Here is a 22,590-nt window from a genome sequence, read left to right as displayed (position 1 = left end):
CGCGCATCGACATGTTTTAATCACATGCAAATATGCTGCGGGCAAGAGCGACCGCTAAAACCCGGGGACTGGAACTATGGTCAAACAAGTTTTCAGGACAGTTGCACATTAGTCATCTCATTTGAATATATAGGTGCACTGTGTGTTCAGACTGTAGTCGATCTGTTGCTCTGAATGCTTTATTTTTCACCTTGTTCTTGGATCATTCTCAGCATTGCAGTGACACAAAAGTGCTGGTGTGTTAGTGTGTGTTGTGCTGGTATGAGTGGTTCTGGTATTACACCGAGTAAAAGATACAGTTAGTAATTGTAGAAGTAATTGTACAGAGTGACTCTACAGTCAGTGGAGCTGATAAAACGAATGATTGTTAAATGGGTGTAACATTTTCTTAAGTTGGGCAGTGTTTGTGACTTGTAAAGTAGTCTAATGACTTCGTAGGAATCCTAAGGTGGATATGTTCAGGAAAGAGAATTGAATGAATATTTAGGTAGATTTTTTTTCATAATTTGAAATGTATAAAACCTGATAGATGCTATGCTGTTATGTTTTAAAATATCATATTCTGTAAAGAAACTCTGCATTTAACATTTATTTAATTTTACCTATACATAGCCTATATCAACATATTCCTTTCATTGTTGTCAGAATTTGAAGATCACAACTCTTTTTTATGATGACTGGACAAAAAGAAAGATTTATTTGGAACAAATTATTTTTCTATATTTACATTTACAGCATCCAGAGTGACTCACAAAAGTGCTTAGTGTTAAGACAGCATGTGTATCCTAACTAGTACAAATAGGTTAAAGTCCAAATTCCCCCTGAGCTCAGACGCTTGTCATTACAAGGACCAGTGCTGATACCTAGAAAGAACAACATGTAGTAAGTGCAATCCACAATACAATCTATTCATTTTTCTCTTCAGACACATTAAAATTTAAAAACGTTTTTATCACTTCAGCTTTTTGGAGAATATGCGGTTTTGTTCCAATAGCAGGGGGAATTAAATAAACGGGGAGACACCACACGCATCGTGATCGTGGACTCCCTTACACCGGCTGCTTTCTCCGTGTTTTTCCTTTGGCTGATAGTATATGGGCGTGGCCTATGCGACGATGGGCGGGGCCACGGCGGTCTGCCTTGGACTTGTTGTGTTTTCTGTTACTCGCATCGCCATCTTGTTGCGAGTCTAGTAATGAGTGTGTGAAGGTGTGTGTGGCGCTTTTTTTGTGGGGAGGTTCTGGATATTTTATGAGCGTGTTCGTATCCTCGGTGGATTACAGCGCGACAGAGCGGGCTCCACAGGCCTGAGCTCCCCGGGGTTTCTGTGCGTATCGTCGGCAGAGAGAGGTGCTCCGGAGCCGCTGCTCGAGATGAGTATCGACACGCTGCTGGAGGCGGCCAGGTTCCTGGAGTGGCAGGCGCAGCAACAACAGAGCACACGTGGTAAGGCCGGGGAACGGGCTTCACCGGAGAGTGGGACCTCGCCGCAGACCGCCGGTATACTCTGTGAGGACCGGTTACCGGGGCTTCACTTGGCTCGGAGCATAATTCGTAGCGTGCAGTAACGTTAGTTTTTTTATGGCGAAAGACGCACGGTTCTGAAGGGAACCGGAGCCTCCCGTCTTTGTTTCTTGTGCTGTGCAGTTTTGTCGCTGCGAGACGCCGCGGTGAGGAGTCGTGCTCTCGCTCCCCTCGCTTTCCGGGTAAACTCGGTCTATATTTAGTGCGCTACTACAGCGCTGCGGTGGGCGGCTGCGTTTCTGCTTTTCTCGTGCATGGCGCACACTCCACTACATTGTGGCTCTTCTTTGTATGTTCAGACAGTTACAACGCTAACTTAAGAAAACCCGTATCTGAAATGCACCTCTATACAAAAATGTAGCTTTCATTTTCATAAGGCGTTAATTTATCTAGCGCAGCGATATTTGTTTTGAGTGTGGACCAGTAGAAGATCTCCATGACTACGACAACAACATTTCTTTATTAACTTGCATTAAAGTTCTCCTGTATAGTCACAATTTGGAACATCTACTACTACTACAACACACACAGGCTGTTCTTCACGTAGTGAGAGCACGTCGTCGTTGACCGTGGCGTGTTGGGCGGTGGCAACCGACAGGAGGCTTTTCTGTTTTTTACACACTGACATTGCCGAGTTCATATCTCATGACTCCTCGAGTCCTCTCTCGCCCACTCGGCTTTTCAGCGCCGATCTGCGCATGTCCGTCGTCGTGCAACTTTTCTTTCTTGTTTGTGGACCTTTGTTTGTTTGTTTATCGCTGTAATCTGGGAGAGGAGCCTTTCTTTTTTGTTTCGTTCTCGAGATGACGTGTCACTCAGGCCACGCCCCGGCGGATACCGCGTGCTGATGCTCCGCCCCTGCAGCCACGTGCGCGCTAGACCTCCCTCCCTCCTGCCCCTCCTTCCCCTCCTTTGGGTCACAACGGGGGAGAAAGTAGGGCAACCCCCCCTCCGCCGCCACCTCCCTCTCTCTATTCAGGAGTTATATAATCTACATTTTTTTACCCCTGCATAGTCAAAGTGAAGACTCACTAGCACACGATCAAAACTGAGATTTCCTTTTTATTTCCTTTACAAAAATAGGCGTAATCCTCTCGGCCCCTCTTCAGGATCTCGGAGTGAGGATTTTGGGAACAGGCTCAGGTCTCAGATAAAACCACGCTGTAGCCATCTGCTCCAAAACAGCCCAGTCACGTCACTGTGAAACTGGGTGTGTCAAAGAAGTGAGATAATTTCTCTTAGAAATTGAGAGATTACTTTGGTGTTCATAGAATTATAGCTGGATGAATGTACACAGGTACATAATTGAATTGCAAACAATCTTTTACATCTTAACTGTTATATCACTGTAAAGTAATTAAATCCAAAATAGAAGTAGTACTTTGTTTCATTAAAGTAGTTATTTATTTACACTTACATTTATATAGCTATTTTCTAAACACCCAGAGCACTTTGCATTTTTCTGGGGTACAGTGATGTATTGTGTTAGATGATTATGTATGGCATCTACATGGATAAAGTTTATGAAGGTTTTAAGAATTTTTTTGCCCATAATCAATACTGATTCGATAGATAACATTTTTAAAATAACGAATTCAGATTACAGACCTGGGTTCAACAAGGAGTGCTTGGAAACAATTAAACTTAAAATGCATATGGTATGGTAGTGTTGTGCTCTCGAAACTAAAGCATACTCCAGTGAAGAGATGTACCACCACAGCGACCCTTTAGTACCATTTTTCTTCTAGAGAGCAGCAAAACAGTGTTTAATACTTTTTCTTGCCTCTATTTGTAGTGTTTAATAAATGTGTTATAAGCATTTAATTATTGCAATAACAGTGGTTAAATGCCTTTTTTTCTTAATTATCACCGTATTTCTCACTTTATTTTTTTATTTGTATTTTGTTCAAAGTGTGCTAAGTAATTTAATGAAAACAAATTACATTTGATATTAAATATTACTTATTAATAAATTGTACTATTAATATATAATATACGCAATATATATATATATATATTTTTTTTTACTGCTCATACATTCACTCAGCACTGGTTGTTTCCACTGGTCATGGATCAGTTTGGACTTTGTTCACTTCTTAAAATAACTAAGTGTGATGTTAATGAAGTTAAGACTGATGGCGTAATGGTCTGTGTCATGTGTTGTCTTTTGATATTGTCAAAATGAAAAGCCTCCCACACAGCAAAAAATGAGTAGTGAATGTAGTTACACATTAATTAGACAAGGTCACACTCATAATATAACTAAAAGTACCATACTTCAGTTCAATAATGTATTTCTAACATATCAGTTCAGGATTATCGTAGCTTACTTGAGGGCATCGTGATCCCTTCCTGTACAGTTTGTTCACTCTGGAGCTGTGGGGGATTTAGCTGATTGTTTCAAGGCCTAGTTGCACAGAGTCATTTTGTTCAGTGTATTAATTCAGAATGTGTGGATGGTTTCAGAGATTCTATTCGTGCATAATGACAAAAAAAAAAAAAAAAAAAATATATATATATATATATATATATATATATATATATATTCATTCAGCCAACACAGTAATCCAAATTAATATGCACATGTCTTTTTTGTTGTTACATCTAAAAATATCTGTCTAAGGATTTTCTTTATTCTCAACTATCATATAATAATTTAGTTGTTACTACAAGTCGAATTAGTTATAATGGCAGTGGCTCAAAAAGGTTCCACAAAATACTTGGTTTCAAATCATTATGCACAATGCAGTTTCTGAAAAATTCAATGAATTATAATGAATTAGTGAATGTGTGAGTGAGTGTCTCCCTGCTAAGGACTGGCGCCTCCTTCAGGGTGTGTTCCCGCTCTGTGCCCAGTGATTCCGGGTAGACTCTGATTTGGATAAGCATTTTCAGACAATGAATGAATGAATAATGAACTTAGAATGCAATTTGCTTCTTAGACAGATCCCTGTATACTACTGCCCTCCATCATAGATCTTCCTTTAAAGGATTCTCCACAGGTTTTCAATAGGATTGATGTCATTTGATGATGGAGACCACACCATATTATTTTCTCCTTTAATGTCCATAGCAACCAAGGAGTCAGTGGTGTTATTTGCAGCATGGGATTGTGTGTTGTTCACAATAAAATCATTTTATTTTTGAAGGAATAATTCTTATATACTACATAAGAAAATGTCACACAGAGAGAATTATTAGCCTCCTCAGGGAAGATAGTGGGATCAACCATCTCACTTCCCAATATTCTGGTCCAAACCACCGCTTCTTGCTGACATTGAAGTCTTGTTGGAACAGGATTTTCATTCACCACTAATCCTGAACTTCATTGTCCTGGACAATCCAGTGTTACACGATATTCGTCAGTGAAATTATTACGTTTAAAAATTAGTCTCTATGCCTTCTTGAACCCACTGAAAACATTTCTCATTGTGTGCCTTAGTTAGAGGTGATAAGCTAGTGGAAGATATACAGCTTTATGCAAAACTGTCAGCCTCCAGAGGGTTCTACACTTTTTTTGACTGACCTTTTAAACAGCAATAATTTGTCTAAAGATGTTCTGTGGACAGGGATTAAGTTTGGATTAAACTGTATTTTAAGGTGGATTTTTTTTTTAAATGTACTTTTAGTCTAGGTTTATGATTTATTTGGGTCTGGAAAACTCATAGGGCAAATATCCTAGGCGCGAATTAAGCCTGGTTTGGAACTAATTTATTTCCAAGGAAAATATCTGTTCAGAAGCCTATGTAGCACCAAATCATATAAAACCAGCAAATAGTATGTTAGTAGTTAGTGAAATGAATGAAATTCAAAATGAAACTTAATTAGCTTCAGAGTATATGTCTTCATGGCATTGTGATCATTACATTGGATTGGCTGCTGTCCTGCATTTTTTAAAAATACTTTTGAGAAGGTTTTAGCAGTAGACTGACTCATTTTTTTTACACTGTTGTGCAGCTAGGCCTATAAAACCTTTGCGTGGGTTCCTCGCTTTGTTTGGAGCTCTCCGCATGTGTGAGTAATTGCATGTGCTCTTGAGAAAGAGTCAGGGCGGGAGGGAGGGAGTTTAAATGGCTGTGTCCTGTTGGCACATTTTTCCCTTACTCACAACAGGCTGTGTAATCTATGTCAGGAGACCAAGCACCTCGGTGCCAGAACACATGGCCGTGTTGAGTGTTTGTCCTTTGTCCACAGTATTGTCCCTCTGCTAACTGCTTATTCATGTTTCCTTCACCGAAACATGGTCAACAGAAAGACCAAACTAGGCCATGCTCTCGTTGGTATGATACGGTGGCTGTATTCACAGCTGTGTGTGGTTGTTCTAACCCAGGTCCCATTTGAGAGACTGTGTTTGTTTAATGACATTGCTTTATTTGCTCGTTTAAGCGAATGTGAAAGGCGTGTATTGGGTCTTTTCCTGGTGAGAGTGCAGGGTGCTTATAGTGCACCTTGAAAGCGTAACTCAACTCTGGCATGGACATTTTGGTGTGTTCCCTTCAGTGCAACACACTTAAACTCAGGGACAACTGGCTGATTAGTTGAATCCGAGTCATATTTCAGCAGGATTTCTCAGTTAACTGGATACGTGTTTTTTTTTTTGTTTTTTTAATAAAGGATTTTTCTGCTGGAGAGCCCTCAATTTGTGCTTAATTTATGCTGTTTTACTGAGAAATCCTCATAGGAGTGGGAACCCAGATGGCAGTACCCGATTTTTTATTAATGTATCTGCTAGTGCTCATTAAGAAAGGGTCTGCATCACACTGGATTTGAAATATGGAGAAATATGAACTGTAATTTTTACTGGGAGACTGAATAAGTGTGTGTGTATGTGTGTGTGTGTGTGTGTGTCTGTGTGTGTGTGTATATGTTGACTCCATCAAATCTAAATATTGGTCCTTTGCCAATATATTGTGCCAATATCTGCCAACATTGATATTGTTCTGATGTTGTCATGCTCCAGGACCTGAACTGGGAACCACTGATATAGCCCAAATGCAGTTTTTGTTCAGTTATTTTAACAGATGTGGGGCTTTGTCTGTAATTTACCTTTTAATTATAATGTTAAACCTACTATTGCTAGAGTGAGGGAAGGGGGGAAGGATATTTGAGTGGGCGCCACACTGCAGTTGTTGTTTTGATGGACAAGGATTCCCATATGCCTGACTGTTGGTTTCCTTTCGTCCATGGCAACTGCTTCCTCTCTGTACCAGCTGCATTAACATCACTCTCTGAGTGCGACGCAGTTGTGCAAGAAGCGGGAAGCAGCGCAGATACTGCAGCACCAGATTTTGCTTCGTGTCTCACAGCGCTGATGACATCAACTACTAGGTTCTTTGGGTATCTGCAACACTCTCTCTCCTTCCCTGTGAAATTCCAACCCACAGAACAAAAGCAGCAAGCTTCCAGGCATCAGATCCAACTCTACTGCATGGTTCATCCTGTCAGTCACCGCGAGGTGTCCAATCGTAGTGTTCTCAGGCACAGGCAAGACACTCTGGCCCAGCCTCAGATTCCCCACTTGTTCTGCAGGCTGCTGAATGACGTCAGGACATTAGTGCCGAAGACTGAGCCAGACAACTGCCAGGGCTTCTCTCTCTTAAAGAGACAGGAACACATTGTTTTTCCTAGCACTGATCTCACCCTCGTTAAGCCAGGAACATCTAGGTGTAGCTTACTGCCTGCCGACCAGACCTGCCTTACCAGTTTTGAAGCTGGACGAACTCTACACATTTGACTTCCAGCAGTGTTGGAATCAGTTGTCATATTTTCACATAGTAGATGAAACATCATATTTAACCCTCCAGGTTCTAGGTATTATGGATTAGTCTGCAACAGACTGTCAAATCTATTTTTTGCAATTTCAGTTTGACGTTTTTCAGCCAGTTCAAGCGCGTCATCGGTCATCATATTGAGCTTTCCCTCCACCAAGCAGCAGCAAGTTGAGTTTGATTTTAGTGACTGGTTGCAGGAGGAAGGACTCACCTGTGTTAAGGGGACAGTCTCACTTATTAGAAAAATGCGACCACTGCTATTCATTTATTGTAAACATACATGATTGTCTCTTAGCATTGTTCCACAGTAGATTGTAAAGTATGATTTCCTTGTTCAAATTCAAGGAATAGCCTCTTTGGTGATCCATTTGGAAGGTTTCTTTCACAATTTCTAGCTAACAGCACTGATACATTTATTAGTGTCTAGATAAGGGCATTCATTCATTAATTACCTTCTGGGGAATTTATTTTTAAACTCAAAGCAATTGACATGCTGTTAGTTTATTTCATTTTGTTGTTATAAGGCATCTTAATCTTTCACAGAATGTCGAATAGCATCTAGTTTTGGGTTCTAAAAGCTGATACTGCCAAACTTAGTGCAGTCCTCTATAGAGTATTCCATAACCTAACAACAAATGCCTTGGTTCATATGTAAAAGTAGTGGAAGTGATACTGGGTAGATTGCTGCCAGAAGTAGAGGTACATGTATGTCTGCCATACAACATAATTTTTTTTTGTCTCCTTACAGAAGAGGAGGAGCGACGAGAGAAGGCCCTCCTGCCTCGTGGGGTTGAACAGAAGTGGATTGACATCCCCGGACCACCCGTCCAACCCATACAGATCAACCATGTGACATGGGCTGAAGAGACACGGGTGGAGCCTCACCGCCACCACCACCAGCATCATCTCCCAGCGCCGGCTCCACCCCCTCCCCTTCCTCCACCAGTTCCCATCGCAGTCATCCCTATCCCCATGGTTCCAGCCAACCCTGCAGCAACCCCACTACAGGCCACACCAGCAACGCTCCACACGGCCTCCTCAATGCCTGTGGTCACCCCCCTGGCCACTGCTCTGTCCCCTCCAGCAGCACCTTTGCTCAGCCCCACAGGGAAGGACACCCACTCCCCACCCCAGCAGCCACAACAGCAACACAAGCAGCTTGTAAGCCACATGAAGGCAGAGGCCAGTGGCTTGCCGCAGTCAGGAAACAGCCCCAAACAGCAGCCACAAGCCCTTCTGCAACCATACCCTGCACCCATCATCACCACCCAGCCGACGGCTCCTGGGCAGCATGCTCTACTGCCCCAGCCTGCTTTAACCCAGCCCCAGAGTTCACAGCGGCAGGCCATACACCCTCCACGGCCCAACGGTACACCCTCTGAGGATCCCCGCAATCTGGATGGGAAGAGACGACCTGGAGGGTGAGAGAATATTTCATCAAGTTTTATTGCCTAATTCACACATGTTTTTGTATGTTAGATAAAAATAATTATATAATGTTAAACATTTTATACACTTCTACAGTATTGTTACATAACTCTTACTCTGTGAAATTAATCAATTCTGACAATTTGTCTTGAACAATTTTAAATCAGTTATACATATATTAAACTGTATATTCACCAAGGAAGAGACTTGAACCAGGAGTGTTTTTTATAGCATATAAATTTAGCCACTGTAGATGGATATTGTAGAAAGCCTTTGAGACTTTTTCTTCCTTGATTGAACATTGGGAACATTTTAAATATAAATTGAAAGTGTCTAAACATTAGCCAAATTTGACTTTTAAAAATCTAAACTAATGGATCTTATGAACATTTTACATAGGTTTTAATAGCCATTTTTACAAATCCTCCATTGTTTCTATTCATTCTCAATTGCTTATATGACAGGGCTGGAACAAGGGAAGTTCACAATAAGCTAGAAAAAAACAGGTGAGTCATCATTTTTTGTAAGTTACACATATATCACTGTGTGAGTAAAAATATGTGAACATGTTCCCATTCTTCATTTCAGGAGATATTTTGAGCATTCCATATTTGCTATCTGCTATGTTTACAGAAAGGTTTTAGACTTGGTTTAGACTAATGTATGCTGGGCTTTTATTGTAGGATCATAAAATCCAACCCGTTAAATGGGGCTCCACAGCCCAATGGTGGTCTAAAAAAATAGTGAGGCATATTTTTCATGATGATATCATTTTGATTAAAGAATCTTTTTGGTTGAGCTTCTGAGATTTATATAGTTTTGGACAGGAGACGCTACATGCTTCATGAGATTTATGAGGGACCATAGGAAGCAAATCTTTTTATCTTTTTACCCTCATATGATATATGACATAAATATCTCATATATAATATATGACATATTACATCTCATAAATATGAGGGTATTTATACATAAAGGTGATTTAAAAGATTCCCACAGCTATTTTACTAAAGGCCAGTTGTTTAGCCATCATGAAAACATTGAATACTACAGGGAAGTATCCTCTGAAGCTTCCCCTTTTCTACCTGATTTCTATGGAGACAAGCTGGACAAAAAAATTATTAGTGCACATTGTACCAATTTATTCCCATTCTTGATCCAGAGTGGCTGTGAGTTCAAGATATTTATAAATGTGCGAGGAATGATAATACAGCACATGAGTAGTTGCAGTCTACTTTTATACACCTCACTGTATAATGCCATCATACAGAGCTGTGATATCTGTTCTCCAAAGCTACAATGCTAAATCAAGTATCAAATCACATTTCACAAAAAAAAAAAACCCTTGGTCCAAACAAAGAGGGCATTAATCATTTATAACCTGTTCTGTATCTGCCACAGACGAGCACATCTGAAAGAATGCTTTGAGACACTCAAGAGGAATGTCCCCAACGTGGATGAGAAGAAGACATCCAATCTGAGCGTGCTTAGAAGCGCCCTGCGCTACATCCAGGTAGAAACTGTGTTCTCTACTGAGTGCACTGAAGTGCTCAGGGACTCAAAAACATGAAACGTTCACATAGGAGGAAGGAGGAGGTTTGGATAATTTGAGCAAAAAAACATCACAATATTTGAAGACTTTTTCATGATACACAATATGCATCACTCAATTTATTTATTTATTTTTTTGAGGTGTGCAGGGAGGATGAGGTAAAACTCAAAACAGTGTCTAAAATATAAATAAACTACTACAGGAAGCTAAATGTAATGCTTATTACAAGTATTTTATAGTCATTCTCTTTCACAGTCATCATTTATTTTGCAATACACTGAATCACATAAAGCAGAAATGTATTCCTTGTGATAGCCTGAGTTGTACAGAAATAAATAAATATATTCTAACTGGTGCTGTATCACCTTTAGAGGGCAGCATTGAAGAATGTTTGTTTGTTTGAACTGAAGCTGCATATGTTGCCATTTGGGATTCACAAAACATAGACAGCTTGCAAGTTACACCTAATCAGTTAGTTTGACGATTTTGAGCATGTTTCTTACTTGTTCAGTCACTTATTTATGTATTTATTTTTAATCAAAATAATAATAACCTTTTAAAATCATATTGCCCTGCTTCTAAAGGAAAACGATTATGCCTTCCTTGGTTGTTGATGTCATCACATGACAGGCAGTCACACGACAGACCTACTTCCTGAGAACTGGTTGTGATCCAGGTGTTATAAAAAAAATTAAAACGGTGACAAAAGAAGCATGTGCGAAGTGATGTTTTAGCACTGTGGTCTTGAAGTCGGGCTGGGTTTGCTGTGTTGGTCTGAAATATGCGTGTGGAAGCATGTTTTCATAACTTCCTTCAGTGCACGTAATGCCCTTGGGGTGAATGTAGTGGATATCATTTCTGTGGAACTCGGATCCGATCTCGCTCTAAGCGTCACCGGAGTGAAGGCGATAGGAGGTTGTTGTTGTAAAGGTTAATGTTTAAAACTGTGGGTGATTTAGGGTCAAATGGCTCAAGTGACCTGAATTGCCTGAATTGAGATTCAGATTTGAGAGACAGAACAAAAAGAGACAAGGGGAAAATATGTTATAACTTAAAGACTGATTTAGTTCAAGGAAAAAATGAGTCGAGAGATTGTGGGCATGGGTTCCTTCGCTTTCATTTTGGAGACAGCCAATGCCCCTTTCACTTGTGCTCTTTTTTCTCTTTCTCTTTCGTTCCCTTTCTCTTTCTGTCCCCTGCCTCTCCCTCAGCCCACTCACACTCACACAGCCAAAGCAGTATTGGCAGAATAGTGTCATAGGCCTATGTCACAGTGGCCTGCTTTGAGCTTCACAGAGAGACATTGCTTGATCCTTATGTTTGCAATTACAATATTATTTTTCCATTTTCCCCAGCTTTATTTATCTGACTCTTCAGTGTCATGGAACATATTGTAATCTTATTACTTAGTGAACCCTGTACAGAAAAAATGTTTAATGCAGGACTTGCAGTATGTATAAAGGCATGGATGGGTAAAAAGGTTCCCCTAGACTCCCACAGAGTGCATTTGCTATGTTTGGTACTTGATAGTTGATTTGTGCTAGTTTGGTACTTGGGTTTTTGAACAGAAACTAAATACATGTTTTAAAAACATAGTACATTTACAGAAGAACGCAGCTTTGAAACTTTTTCTGTAAGTCACTGTAAACAGATTTTAGCTTTTATTTATTGTCATTTCTCAAATGTCACACAGTGGCTTAGCTACTATTTTTTTGCAAGATTTAGTAAAAAAATTGCATCCATGTTTTTTTTTTTATTTGGGTTTTAATATTTTTATAGATTATTTATAATATTTATGTTTTATCTAGTCTAGAATATAAAATTAAATAGCTTTTATAAAAAAGAGTCACATGCAGTCTATCCATGGTGCATTGTCATGTTTCTATATATAACTAGTGAATATTCTAAAGAGTCCTTGTGTACCTTCATTTTGAATTTAAAGATGATACATCAATGTTATTCTGGACCTAGGATTCCAGACCAAATAACAAGTCTTCAGGAAGGAGAAAAATAAAAGCTTCTTACTCATTAGACATAAATCCACATGACATATTTATTATTGTATTAGTGTATTATTAATGTGTAATATACTAGGCAACACAAATGCTTGAGGTACAGAATATTTAGGCTGCATACCAACACAGTGGCAGGTGATTACATTATATTCTCCATCTACTAGCACTTAGCCAGAAATCATACTGCCCCTCTGCCCCTCTCTCTCTCACACTCTTTTAGCCCCTCCCTCACTTGCTCTCTGCCTGCTCCTGAGTCCACGTGAGGCCTGAGCACATGGCTTTCGCGAGTCTGTTGACGTCAGCCTCAGCTTTAGACATGCTCCGCCCCATCTCCTTCCCTCTTTTTTTCCCCCTCCCTCCCCTCCTCCCTCCCTCCTCCCCTCCCTCCCTCCTTCTCTTCTGCTTTAAGCGGGCCAGACATCAGTACACGCCGTGCGACTGTCACACATGCTTACTGGCGCGTCGACTGAAAACTGCAACCTTGTTAGGGGGGGCGAGGAAGAGAGTGAGCATGGGCCAATGAACCCAAATAGAGAAAAGGATAATGGCTCTGCTGTATTTTAGCAAGGCTAGTGCAGAGGTCCTATTTTAAGCCCTAATTCATGTAAAGATTGTCTCTTCTCATGAACCAATCCTTGGTGTGCACTTTCTCTGACAGACCTTGTATGAATCTTTGTTACCAAGGAGACGGTGGAGGGCATGAGTAGTGGTCAGCGACCAGCGGGGAGTCCCTGGCTGTGCTGCTCCTTGCAAGAGAACATTCACACAAAAAAATAAAACAGTTCTACACACCGTGTATCAGCTGATTAGTTGGTTTATCATTGACTAAAACAGCTTTCATATCGCTCACAGTATTGTAGTCATTCTCTTTCTGAGTGTCAAGTCACAGCCACTTAATACCACATTGTTTATACACTTGTTTCTGCATTGTTTAACATCCAGTAACCTCCTCATATCTCACTGTTTATGAAGCAGAGGGTTGAATTAGTCGTCACCAAGGGCAAATCATTTATCTCTATGGTGAATAAGGGGAAGGGGGCTGCTAGGGGAGACTGTAATTACAGAGGAAGTGTGGAGAGAATGGAGGGAGTGTATTAAAAAGTGAAATGGACGGGGGGAGGCAGAGAGGCGTCAGAGTGTGGAACTCTGTTGGAGGTTGTGTAATCCAATCACATCAACCGCACACATTCGGTCCCGCCTCCGCCTCCCTTGCCACGCTGCTCCTTTTCTGTTCCGTTGCCAGGGAGACTGTGCCGAGTTCCAGCTGTTGCCGTGGTGACATCCCGTGGGACTGAATACTGCTGTCTGGTCGCTTGCTTGAAGACAAAAGGCCGAGCGTGCCGAAACTGACCTTAGACAATACACTGATGCACCCGAACGCAAATGAGAGGCCATCGGACATGGCCCAAGAGCTCAGACACATGCCCACATCCTGTCCGTCTATCGCCATTGGCTGTCAGGGATCAGATTGTGGTGTGATACCTGAAGTGTTGTCTGAACACAGGTAACAACTTAAAAATTTAGGGACATATTTGCAGAGTTGGGTGATGCTATATTTGTTGACACAGGTTTTGACACAAGGCATTGAAAACCAACTGTAAAATTATCATTAGACTCAGTGTGTTATGCTGATTGTCTGTTGCAGGTATAGGTCACCTTTAGAAGGTTTAGATCCTGCTATTACAGCAATGAGACAGCGATTCATATTAATCCTAAAGCTAGTTACCTATAGCTGTTTTGCCTAGACGTGTCAAATGTCCTAATTAGCTCCAAAATAAATGTTAATATTTATTGACACTCATGTTTACTGTAGCTGACCCATAGTGCAGCACGCAAACTATTAGTTGAATAATTTTTCCAATCCAGGTCTATACTGTATTCTTTAATCTTTTTGGATTTTTTTTTTTTAGAGTTTTAGGTGTTATAAATGTTTCCAATCATGGAAGCTTACATGATTTATCAGCTTCTAAATTAAACTACTTTACAAGAGTACAACTAATTAATTTTTCCCATATTAACACACTTACCACAAATAGAGTTGACCAGCAGCCTGTTTGTTTGATCAGTACAAATTGAGAACCGAAGCCATCTTTTTTTTTTAATTTATTTATTCCCCCCCCCCCTTCTTCTTACCTTCTCTACTGTAAGTCATGTTCAAACATAGTTCTGTTGAGCTATGAGCTCCTATACTCAAGTACTTGGCTTGGCTAATTAACAGCCTACTTTTTTGTTTATCACTTGCAAAACGAGGCATAAGATTTTAATTTCGTGCCCAGAGGAATGGAAATGCTAAAATGTGTGTAAGAACCACTTCCAGTTGAAACCAGAATAGCTTTCCCAGGGTGTAAAGAAGACTTGGCTTAGCTCAGTGAAGACGCACAGAAATGTTTAAATGAAGCATTCTGATATCCTACACAAACCAGTGTGCCCTAGCTTTGTTACCAGAGCATCTGGGCTTCTGTGTCCAAAGTTGTGTTTTATATGTATTAGGCTTTGATCTATTGCAGTTCTCTTGAACTGGTATGACATGATAGATTGGCTTTCCTGGTATTACAGATCATCTTGTCAAGCTGATCTAGTAAGCAGTAGGTAACATGACTATACATTTTTAGACTAGTATTTGACGGAAGGCGCTTTTTTTTGGCATATGAAGACAGGCTGGTGTGCGTGTGCGTGCTTCTCATGTTGAGTTGCTCTGTGAAGAGGCTTAAGGCAGACCCACTGGCCAGACAGCCCAATCTCGCTAATCCTGGATCAAGCTTCAACAAGGGCAGACACACTGCACTCTCAAAGCGGCTGCACCATCCCGTTACATTCATATTTCCTTAATATCTGTGTTATATAATCATACACATGCACATGAATGCTTCTCTGGAATGCTATAAAATTTCTCTCTATCTCTCTCTCTCTGCATGGCTCTGGCATGCTATTTGTTTCCGTTCTACCCATTCTGCTCTTTCCCGTATGCTCGGTCTTTCCTGCTTTCTACTTTCCTCTCGCCCGTCCTCGCTGTCTCACATACCCACTTACACACATGCATAGCAACCCACGGGATCCCAGTAGGACTCTTGCTTATTTGGTGCCAAAATGGTCATGTCGTCAGCCAATTGCTCTGGCCGTGCGAGCAGTAGTAGGGGGCGGAGGAGGAAGCAAGCTGATAGGAGTGTGTTTAGACCATCACGTGCACGAGTTCTGGCAGATTTGTGGGGGGGTGAAGGGTGGAAAGTGAGGATTGGTTAAACAGCTTTTCTCAGGACAGAATGTTTTCCTGAATTCATGTGACCATATTCATTTTTTTTCAACACATTCTTGTATTATTGTGCTTTGCTCACTCTCTGCTGTTAAGGGCTGCACAAGCTGTAAATAATACCATATGACAAAAAAATCAGAGTAAATATATTATCAGATTTTTCAGTACATAATATGTACCCTTTTTGCCTTTTATTACAGGTTTATTTGAGTAAGTTTGCTTTAAGTTTTTTAAAGAAACCTGCAGGAATATTTTCCCACACCTTTTAAAGTGCACTCTCAGATGTTTTATTATTTCATGTTGAAGTCTGGGCTCTAGACCAGTCCATTTTCCTTTTTTGTTAAACATGGATGCTTTAAAGGAACACTATGTAGTATTTGTACTGTAAAACTACAGCTTCATAATTATTGTGATGCTCCATTGAGCCGTAATGGGGAGAATAGAGCCTTTGCTACCCTGGTGTTAGTACTGCAAAAACTCTACTATGTAAAATTTGCAGGAGGGTGAGAAGCCAATAAATCCCACCCCACCCCATAGGGGCACCCAGGAGCAATAAAATTCCTAATCACACATAGTGTTTTTGCTGGCCTGCCTACCAGTGGAGCCACTACACCTTCTGTTGTTAGTTTAGCCATATTTCATGTTCCAGTTTGTTAACTAAATTTGAAACCATTCTGCGGTGACCAGAGGTCCTCTTTTCTCTGGACAAGTAGCTACTCTTTTTGGGACCTAAAAAAATGTGTGTTCAAGGGGTCAGATAGTTGAGAGCTGAATTGGGACACATTCACGCTGCTTCAGCGCTGTAGGTCCACCATTAACTGCGGAGAGCAGCTCAGTGTTTTACTGGAGCCTTGAACAGAAATGTGTTGAACGTTGTTGAGGTAATATTTATCATAGTCTCTTCTTAATGTTTGGAGAATGTTTCTGTGACCCAGCCTTTTATTTTATACTATATATTTAACAAACAGAAAGTCATCTTGTCTGTCCTTATATCGACACAAATACACGGACACCTCAACTTTACTGACTTTCTGACGAGTAAATTATATCTGCACAGCTCTTTGTTTAACTTTACGTGAAAGCAGACAAAATCTCCAGATAATTAAAGTCAACCCCAGAGTGAGGTGTTACTCAAAATAAAAGTGGCTTTGAATTTGTTACAGCACCATTTTATCAGTCGGACACTTATAAAAATGTAAGTCAGTAATAAATAGCTAGTTCCAGCGATGCCCTGTTCCTTCATCAAGTAGATAAAGGAAGTATAGATTATTAGGTTGATAAAATGTTAAGGTGCTTGGTTTTAGAAATGTTTAAAAACTCAAATGTTTTCTTATTGCTTTCTGGTAAATGAGTCATTTTTCATCTCAACACGGTGCTTCAGTTGTGTAGCGTTGTATGAACAGAAAATAACAGGCTTTCCATGATCATACACTGTCATACCATGATCATACACTGTCAGCAACTGACAAGAAAAAAGTATTTTTATAGTTTATTACTTGTTATTATTGTAAACAAAGACATTGATATGAAGCACCAAAGCTTCTCCAGACCTTCCAATGACAAGGGTATGTATTTCCTGTTTTTGAAATGCCAGAAACACCCCTGTGACAATGGCTATATGGCTAATGGCGGTCCGGCTAAACTAGGCTTGTTTAAGTACTGTTTATGATGTTGACGGTACTGTTTGATGTACCGGATTCTGTATGGATGTTAGAAGTCCTGTATTCTGTTTCCTGTAATGATTTCCTCAAGTTTTGGAGACTTGTTTTTCACAGCTTTTCCTTATTTCACTTCCCTCATCCTTACAAGTGGGTCAACTTGTACCTAATCCTGAAAACTCAGAAACGAACACACAGTGACTGTTTAGGTGTTTCTTATTGGCTAGACATCTGTGCTGAATACTGGAGTAGATAGATGTTACATGCCATGGCAGCACTAACTCCTTAATACAGATGCCCCTCTTGCCTGTTTGAGTGTTCCTATGTCAGCTAACTAAAGTATAAGTGGGTCAGCCGACCATTTGATTATGTGCATGTTCCTATCTGGTCTCTCTCTCTCTCTCTCCCTTCTCTCTTTTCCTCATTGACAGTCCATTGTGCTTTTCACCTTTACTGCTTTTTTAAAAAAATCATTAACAGAGAGGTTACTGCATAGAAAATTCACACCCACCACGAGTCACTTTTTATGGCTTGCTGCCTCTCAGCTGAAAGAGCAATGCGGAACAGTCTTGCAGAAGTGGTCAGACAGGTTTCCTCCAGGCAAGAGCTTATTGGCTGAAACAGAAGCCTGTGAATTAACTCATGGTATGCCCCTTTGCTAATGAAGATGGGAAGAGGCAGGGCTTACTGGAGGATTCTGTGTAAATGGATAGCAATGGGTAATAAACTACTGAGAAGAGGAAAAGAGCACAAAGTGAATTAATAATAGAGGCACATCACTAAGGACTTAGAACTCTACAAAAAAGAGCAGTGACTTACCACCGAATAGCAATGAGCTTTAATGTGGATATGGACTTCGGGGAAGTCTGGAATATGTGTCACTTGGAATTTTTCATGTGATGTAGGGTATGTGAGATCATAAGTCTAAAGTCTAAAATGTAAATGAAATGAAATCACGTTTTTTGATCTGTGTATGATGCAGACTCTAAAGCGTAAGGAGAAGGAATATGAGCATGAAATGGAGAGGCTGGCGAGAGAGAAGATCGCCACCCAGCAGAGGCTGGCTGAGCTAAAGAATGAGCTGAGCCAGTGCATGGACATCATGGAGATTGACCGAATCCTCCGTCAGACTGTCCAGCCTGAGGACGACCAGGCATCCACATCGACAGCGTCAGGTACCAATTTGTTAAGGAGTGCCCTGGTCTATTAAAGCTACATATTTTTATGCTGTCGTAAGAAATCCTGGAACTAAAATATGTTCTTTATAAAATAGCTGGATTTTTAAAATGGCTGGATTTTTTTTTTTTCTGAGGAACTGAAAAGGTCATAATTTGTAAAAACAAGCTTCAGTTTCAAAATAGTGTATAAAATACATTAAAGCAGAGAAAATGTTCAGTTGCACATTGTTGCCGCCTTCAATATCAGTATTGCAAAGTCCAGTATAACAGCAGTGACCAATAACACACAGCAGTTTGATCTAGAGGCACTGGTGTCATTAATATCCAAACTTTATATATGCAAGTATTTTTCAGTACTCTGATACTAAACTATGTATGTTGGTTGGTACTATAAACTTACATAGTCTCAGGTTTGAAACTAATGGCACTAGATTTATTAGATCACAAACATGTATTTCCTTCTTCCTGCAGAAGGCGAAGACAACTTTGACCAGGATGTGGAGGACGACGTCCTGTCCTCCCCCCGACCCTCAGCTCCTCGACCTCAACTGGCCCCGTCCGAGCCCCGCCCCTCATTGCCTCCCGTTCCACCCACCTCCATCCTCCCCTCGCACATCTCCATTCAGCACAAACCTCCAGCCCCTTCTTCTGCCCAGCCTCACACTGCCACAGTGACCCCTCAGGCCATCGCCCCAGCTCCGCCCCCTCAACCCACTGTCATCGCCCACGCCTCCGTCTCGCATGCCTCCGTCATCCAGGCCGTCAACCACGTGCTGCCAGCCGCCTCCAAGCACCTTGCCCACATCGCGCCCTCTGGAGGTGGCGGTCAGCCGATCGGACACATCACAGTGCACCCGGTGGCCCACCTCTACCCCCAGTCTGTGGCCGTGTCGCAGCCGGCTGTGGTGGGACACATCACGCACACGCTGGCCCACCACCCTCAGAGCCATGGCCAGGTCAACGGCACGCCAGCATCAGCAGGCCAGCAGGGGGCAGTGGTGGGGAAACCCACAGCGGTAGTGGCCCACCATCATGCAGGTTTAGTGGGCCAGACGGTGCTCAACCCAGTGACTATGGTGACTGTGCCACCTTTTCCCGTCAGCACGCTGAAGCTCGCATGAGGCAGGAGGAAAAGTAGTGGGAAACGTCACTGTTAGTGGAAACCTCTTGCAGGTCATGAGGAACGTCTGGATGTCCCCCCCCCCGTGACAGTAGACAGTCAGCACAGCACAGAACCTCTTTAATTTTGTGTGTGTGAAACAACAAAATGTGAGAGGAATGACCAGCTTCATCATCACAGCCAGGGTATTCCTGCTGACTTAACCAAACATGCAAATGTTACTTACGGTGAATAAAAGATAGTAGACATGTATTAGGATGATGTCATTTACGTGATGTCAGCTATAAACTACCAGCTATAAAAATAAATGGTAACAGATACCAATAAGCTTGATGCAATTTGTATGATGCTAATGGGTGATTATTGACCTTCATTTAGAGTTTTCAACAATAGCTGTTTCTTTAAAGGAGTAGTTATTTTAAACATGGAAGCCGACAGTGAAGAAAGTAGACATGAATTATGATCATGTACTTTATGTAATGTCTTATGTAATGACATTCTTCTAATTATTTGCTGCTTGCTTTTATTCACTTCAACATCTGCATGTGTGACTGCACTATATCATAAAGTGCAAAGAAGGCGACTGAATGCGTGATGTTAAATGCACTTAAAAAGCCTAAAATCACAAAAAACCTGTTCTTAACGAGTGAATGGAGTGCTCAGAACGAAGATACTCTTCCTCCACCTCTCCGTCCTTTTCTCCTCTTCCTCAGATTATCTTCTCAGGCATCTGACGTTTTCATTCAGTCACCAAAAACACATGGCAGAATTGTCAAAAACAACAAACAAAAGACCAGCCGCATGGCAAAATGGAGTATTTGACTTGCATTTGTCATGTTATTATTTCAGAAAGTCTTAGTACTAGCCAGACTTCATACTGGGCCAACAGATCAGAAACACAACTATATATTCTATAAGTGCCTAGTCCCTGCTTACAAATCCATTTGCGCCCTCTGCTGTTTAAGCACGGTACGAGCTGATTTTTCAAAAAAGAATTGTGTGCTTATCCTGTCCTTGCCTTTTTTTTTTTTTTTTTTTTTTTTTTTTTTTTTTAAATTAAATAAATCAGTCACATCTGCACATGAAAATCATTTGCAAATAATTGCTGCCCTGTATATATCTAGTATATATATATATGGTATATATATACCATATATCCAAAAAATTATAGGCAAATATAAATAAATGAAAGAAAGCTTCAGAAAACTACACTTACATTTTCTTACATCCTGGTAATAACTATATTTAAGAACTATTGGGCCCAATTACCCAAATGATTTTTAGTATTATGGTCATTTTAATGTTGAACTAAAAACTTTGAAGCCTTTAGGAAACCCAGCCCAGCTGGTGATATACCACTGGACTCAAAAAGCAAGCCATCTTTTTGACATTGGCTCAAAAAAAGAACCAATCTGATGTAGTGTTCTTAGCAGTCGTATGGGTGTCAGTATCTGTGTAGGGTAAATATGAACTTGTCCATCTCTCCATTGCAGAATGCTGTTGCATTGTCATATTTTTTTCTTTTTTGTTGTTTAGTTCTTTAGTGTGATTTTAATTTTTCTGTGTCAATATTTTGGCTTTTGTTTTCATTTAACTTTGAGACAGCACCCTTTATACCCTATACATGTATCATTTTTACCCCTTCACAATTCTATGTAACATTTATGGTACTTTCCATAGTTGCAACACAGTTAATTCTGTGGCTCAATATATGCTCCCATCTACCCTCCCCCAGTATTAGTGTTGTAACTACAGCATGAGAAATGCTCCTAAAGGCTGCACAACGTACTGTGTCTCATTGCTATGTACTATCACTTTCAACCAGAACACTGTGATGCCCTGCTTTTAACTTCCAAGCCCCAGCTTCCCACAAAACCATGCCATTCTGAGGCTCTGGTTTACATGCCTATGTGAGAAAGAAATTTTGTGCTTCTGTTGATTTTTAGATGTGAATCTTTTCCCTACATTTAACAGCAGGAAGAGTGGAGACATGCCGTGCTTCAATTTAGTAAAAACTAAAAAAATTAGCCTGATGTTTGTAAAATTTAGTAGATTTTCTCCTTTTTTTTTTTCTTTTTTAAAGTATGTCTATGTATGTATGTGTATATAGAAATATGTGATGTATATGCACGCATTCACATATATGTGTGTGTGTATTTTGAAGATTATAGCGTTGCCTGGTTTTGCATGTAGATTGCAATTTTTGGTTAATGTTTATTTCCCTCTACTACCTTAATTTTTTTTTTCTTTTTTTGGGGGACCATGTTAAAATACCTTATGATGTGGTGGGGACCATTTAGACCTCATTCTACATTTGATATTATATATAAATATATAAAAATCTGCATTTTCCCTATGGAGAAAGTTTAAGTTATATATCGCCTGTACATTTTGGGCTGCATTAAAATCTAATTGTCCACCATGTTTAAAATGAATAACAGTAATGTTGAAATATGCTAGGTTAAATAAAAGGAAAAAAAAAAACACATGACTATTCATAATAAATCTCATGACATTTAAAAGAATGTGTCCTGTATTTTTGTAGTCGTTTGTAATATATTCCAATGTTATCATATTTAAAAAATCTATTTTATATTTACATAAGCACAACTGGCAGTTTTTTCTAGGAGAATGTGTCTAAATCAAAACACAATTTTTCATTCATTCATTATCTGTAACCGCTTATCCAATTAAGGGTCGCGGTGGGTCCAGAGCCAGTCCTTTACAGGGCAACATAGACACACACACATTCACACCTACGGACACTTTTGAGTCGCCAATCCACCTGCAATGTGTGTTTTTGGACTGTGGGAGGAAACCGGAGCACCCAGGGGAAACCCACGCGGACACGGGGAGAACACACCAACTCCTCACAGTCAGTCACCTGGAGCAGGAATCGAACCGCGACACTACCTGCTGCGCCACCGTGCCGCCCCTCAAAACACAATTTAAAAATCAAAATCTATTGTTACAAGTTCATATATAATTTTTTTCCCCTATAAATTACAGTTCAGTCTTATTAAAAATAAGAGTAAGAGCTCTGGTGTTAATTTTGCTCACTGAATGTGGAGTTATTGTGGTTGCCTTGTTCACA

At 40.5% G+C, this 22,590-nt stretch overlaps 1 protein-coding gene across 1 annotated transcript; it reads left to right on the top strand.

Moving 5' to 3' along the window:
- Nucleotides 1–1,051: 1,051 nt before the first annotated feature.
- On the top strand, nucleotides 1,052–22,001 carry mntb (MAX network transcriptional repressor b). The gene is made up of 6 exons (XM_066646759.1): nucleotides 1,052–1,446; nucleotides 8,044–8,716; nucleotides 9,188–9,229; nucleotides 10,125–10,236; nucleotides 18,181–18,373; nucleotides 18,848–22,001. Exons 1-6 carry the CDS (start codon nucleotides 1,374–1,376, stop codon nucleotides 19,495–19,497), a joined length of 1,743 nt encoding a protein of 580 aa, XP_066502856.1. The 5' UTR covers nucleotides 1,052–1,373; the 3' UTR covers nucleotides 19,498–22,001.
- Nucleotides 22,002–22,590: the final 589 nt, after the last annotated feature.

The sequence above is a fragment of the Hoplias malabaricus genome, chromosome 15 (genome assembly GCF_029633855.1).
Source record: "Hoplias malabaricus isolate fHopMal1 chromosome 15, fHopMal1.hap1, whole genome shotgun sequence".
NCBI classification, from domain to species: domain Eukaryota; kingdom Metazoa; phylum Chordata; class Actinopteri; order Characiformes; family Erythrinidae; genus Hoplias; species Hoplias malabaricus.
This window is presented reverse-complemented; position numbering and strand designations above follow the sequence as displayed.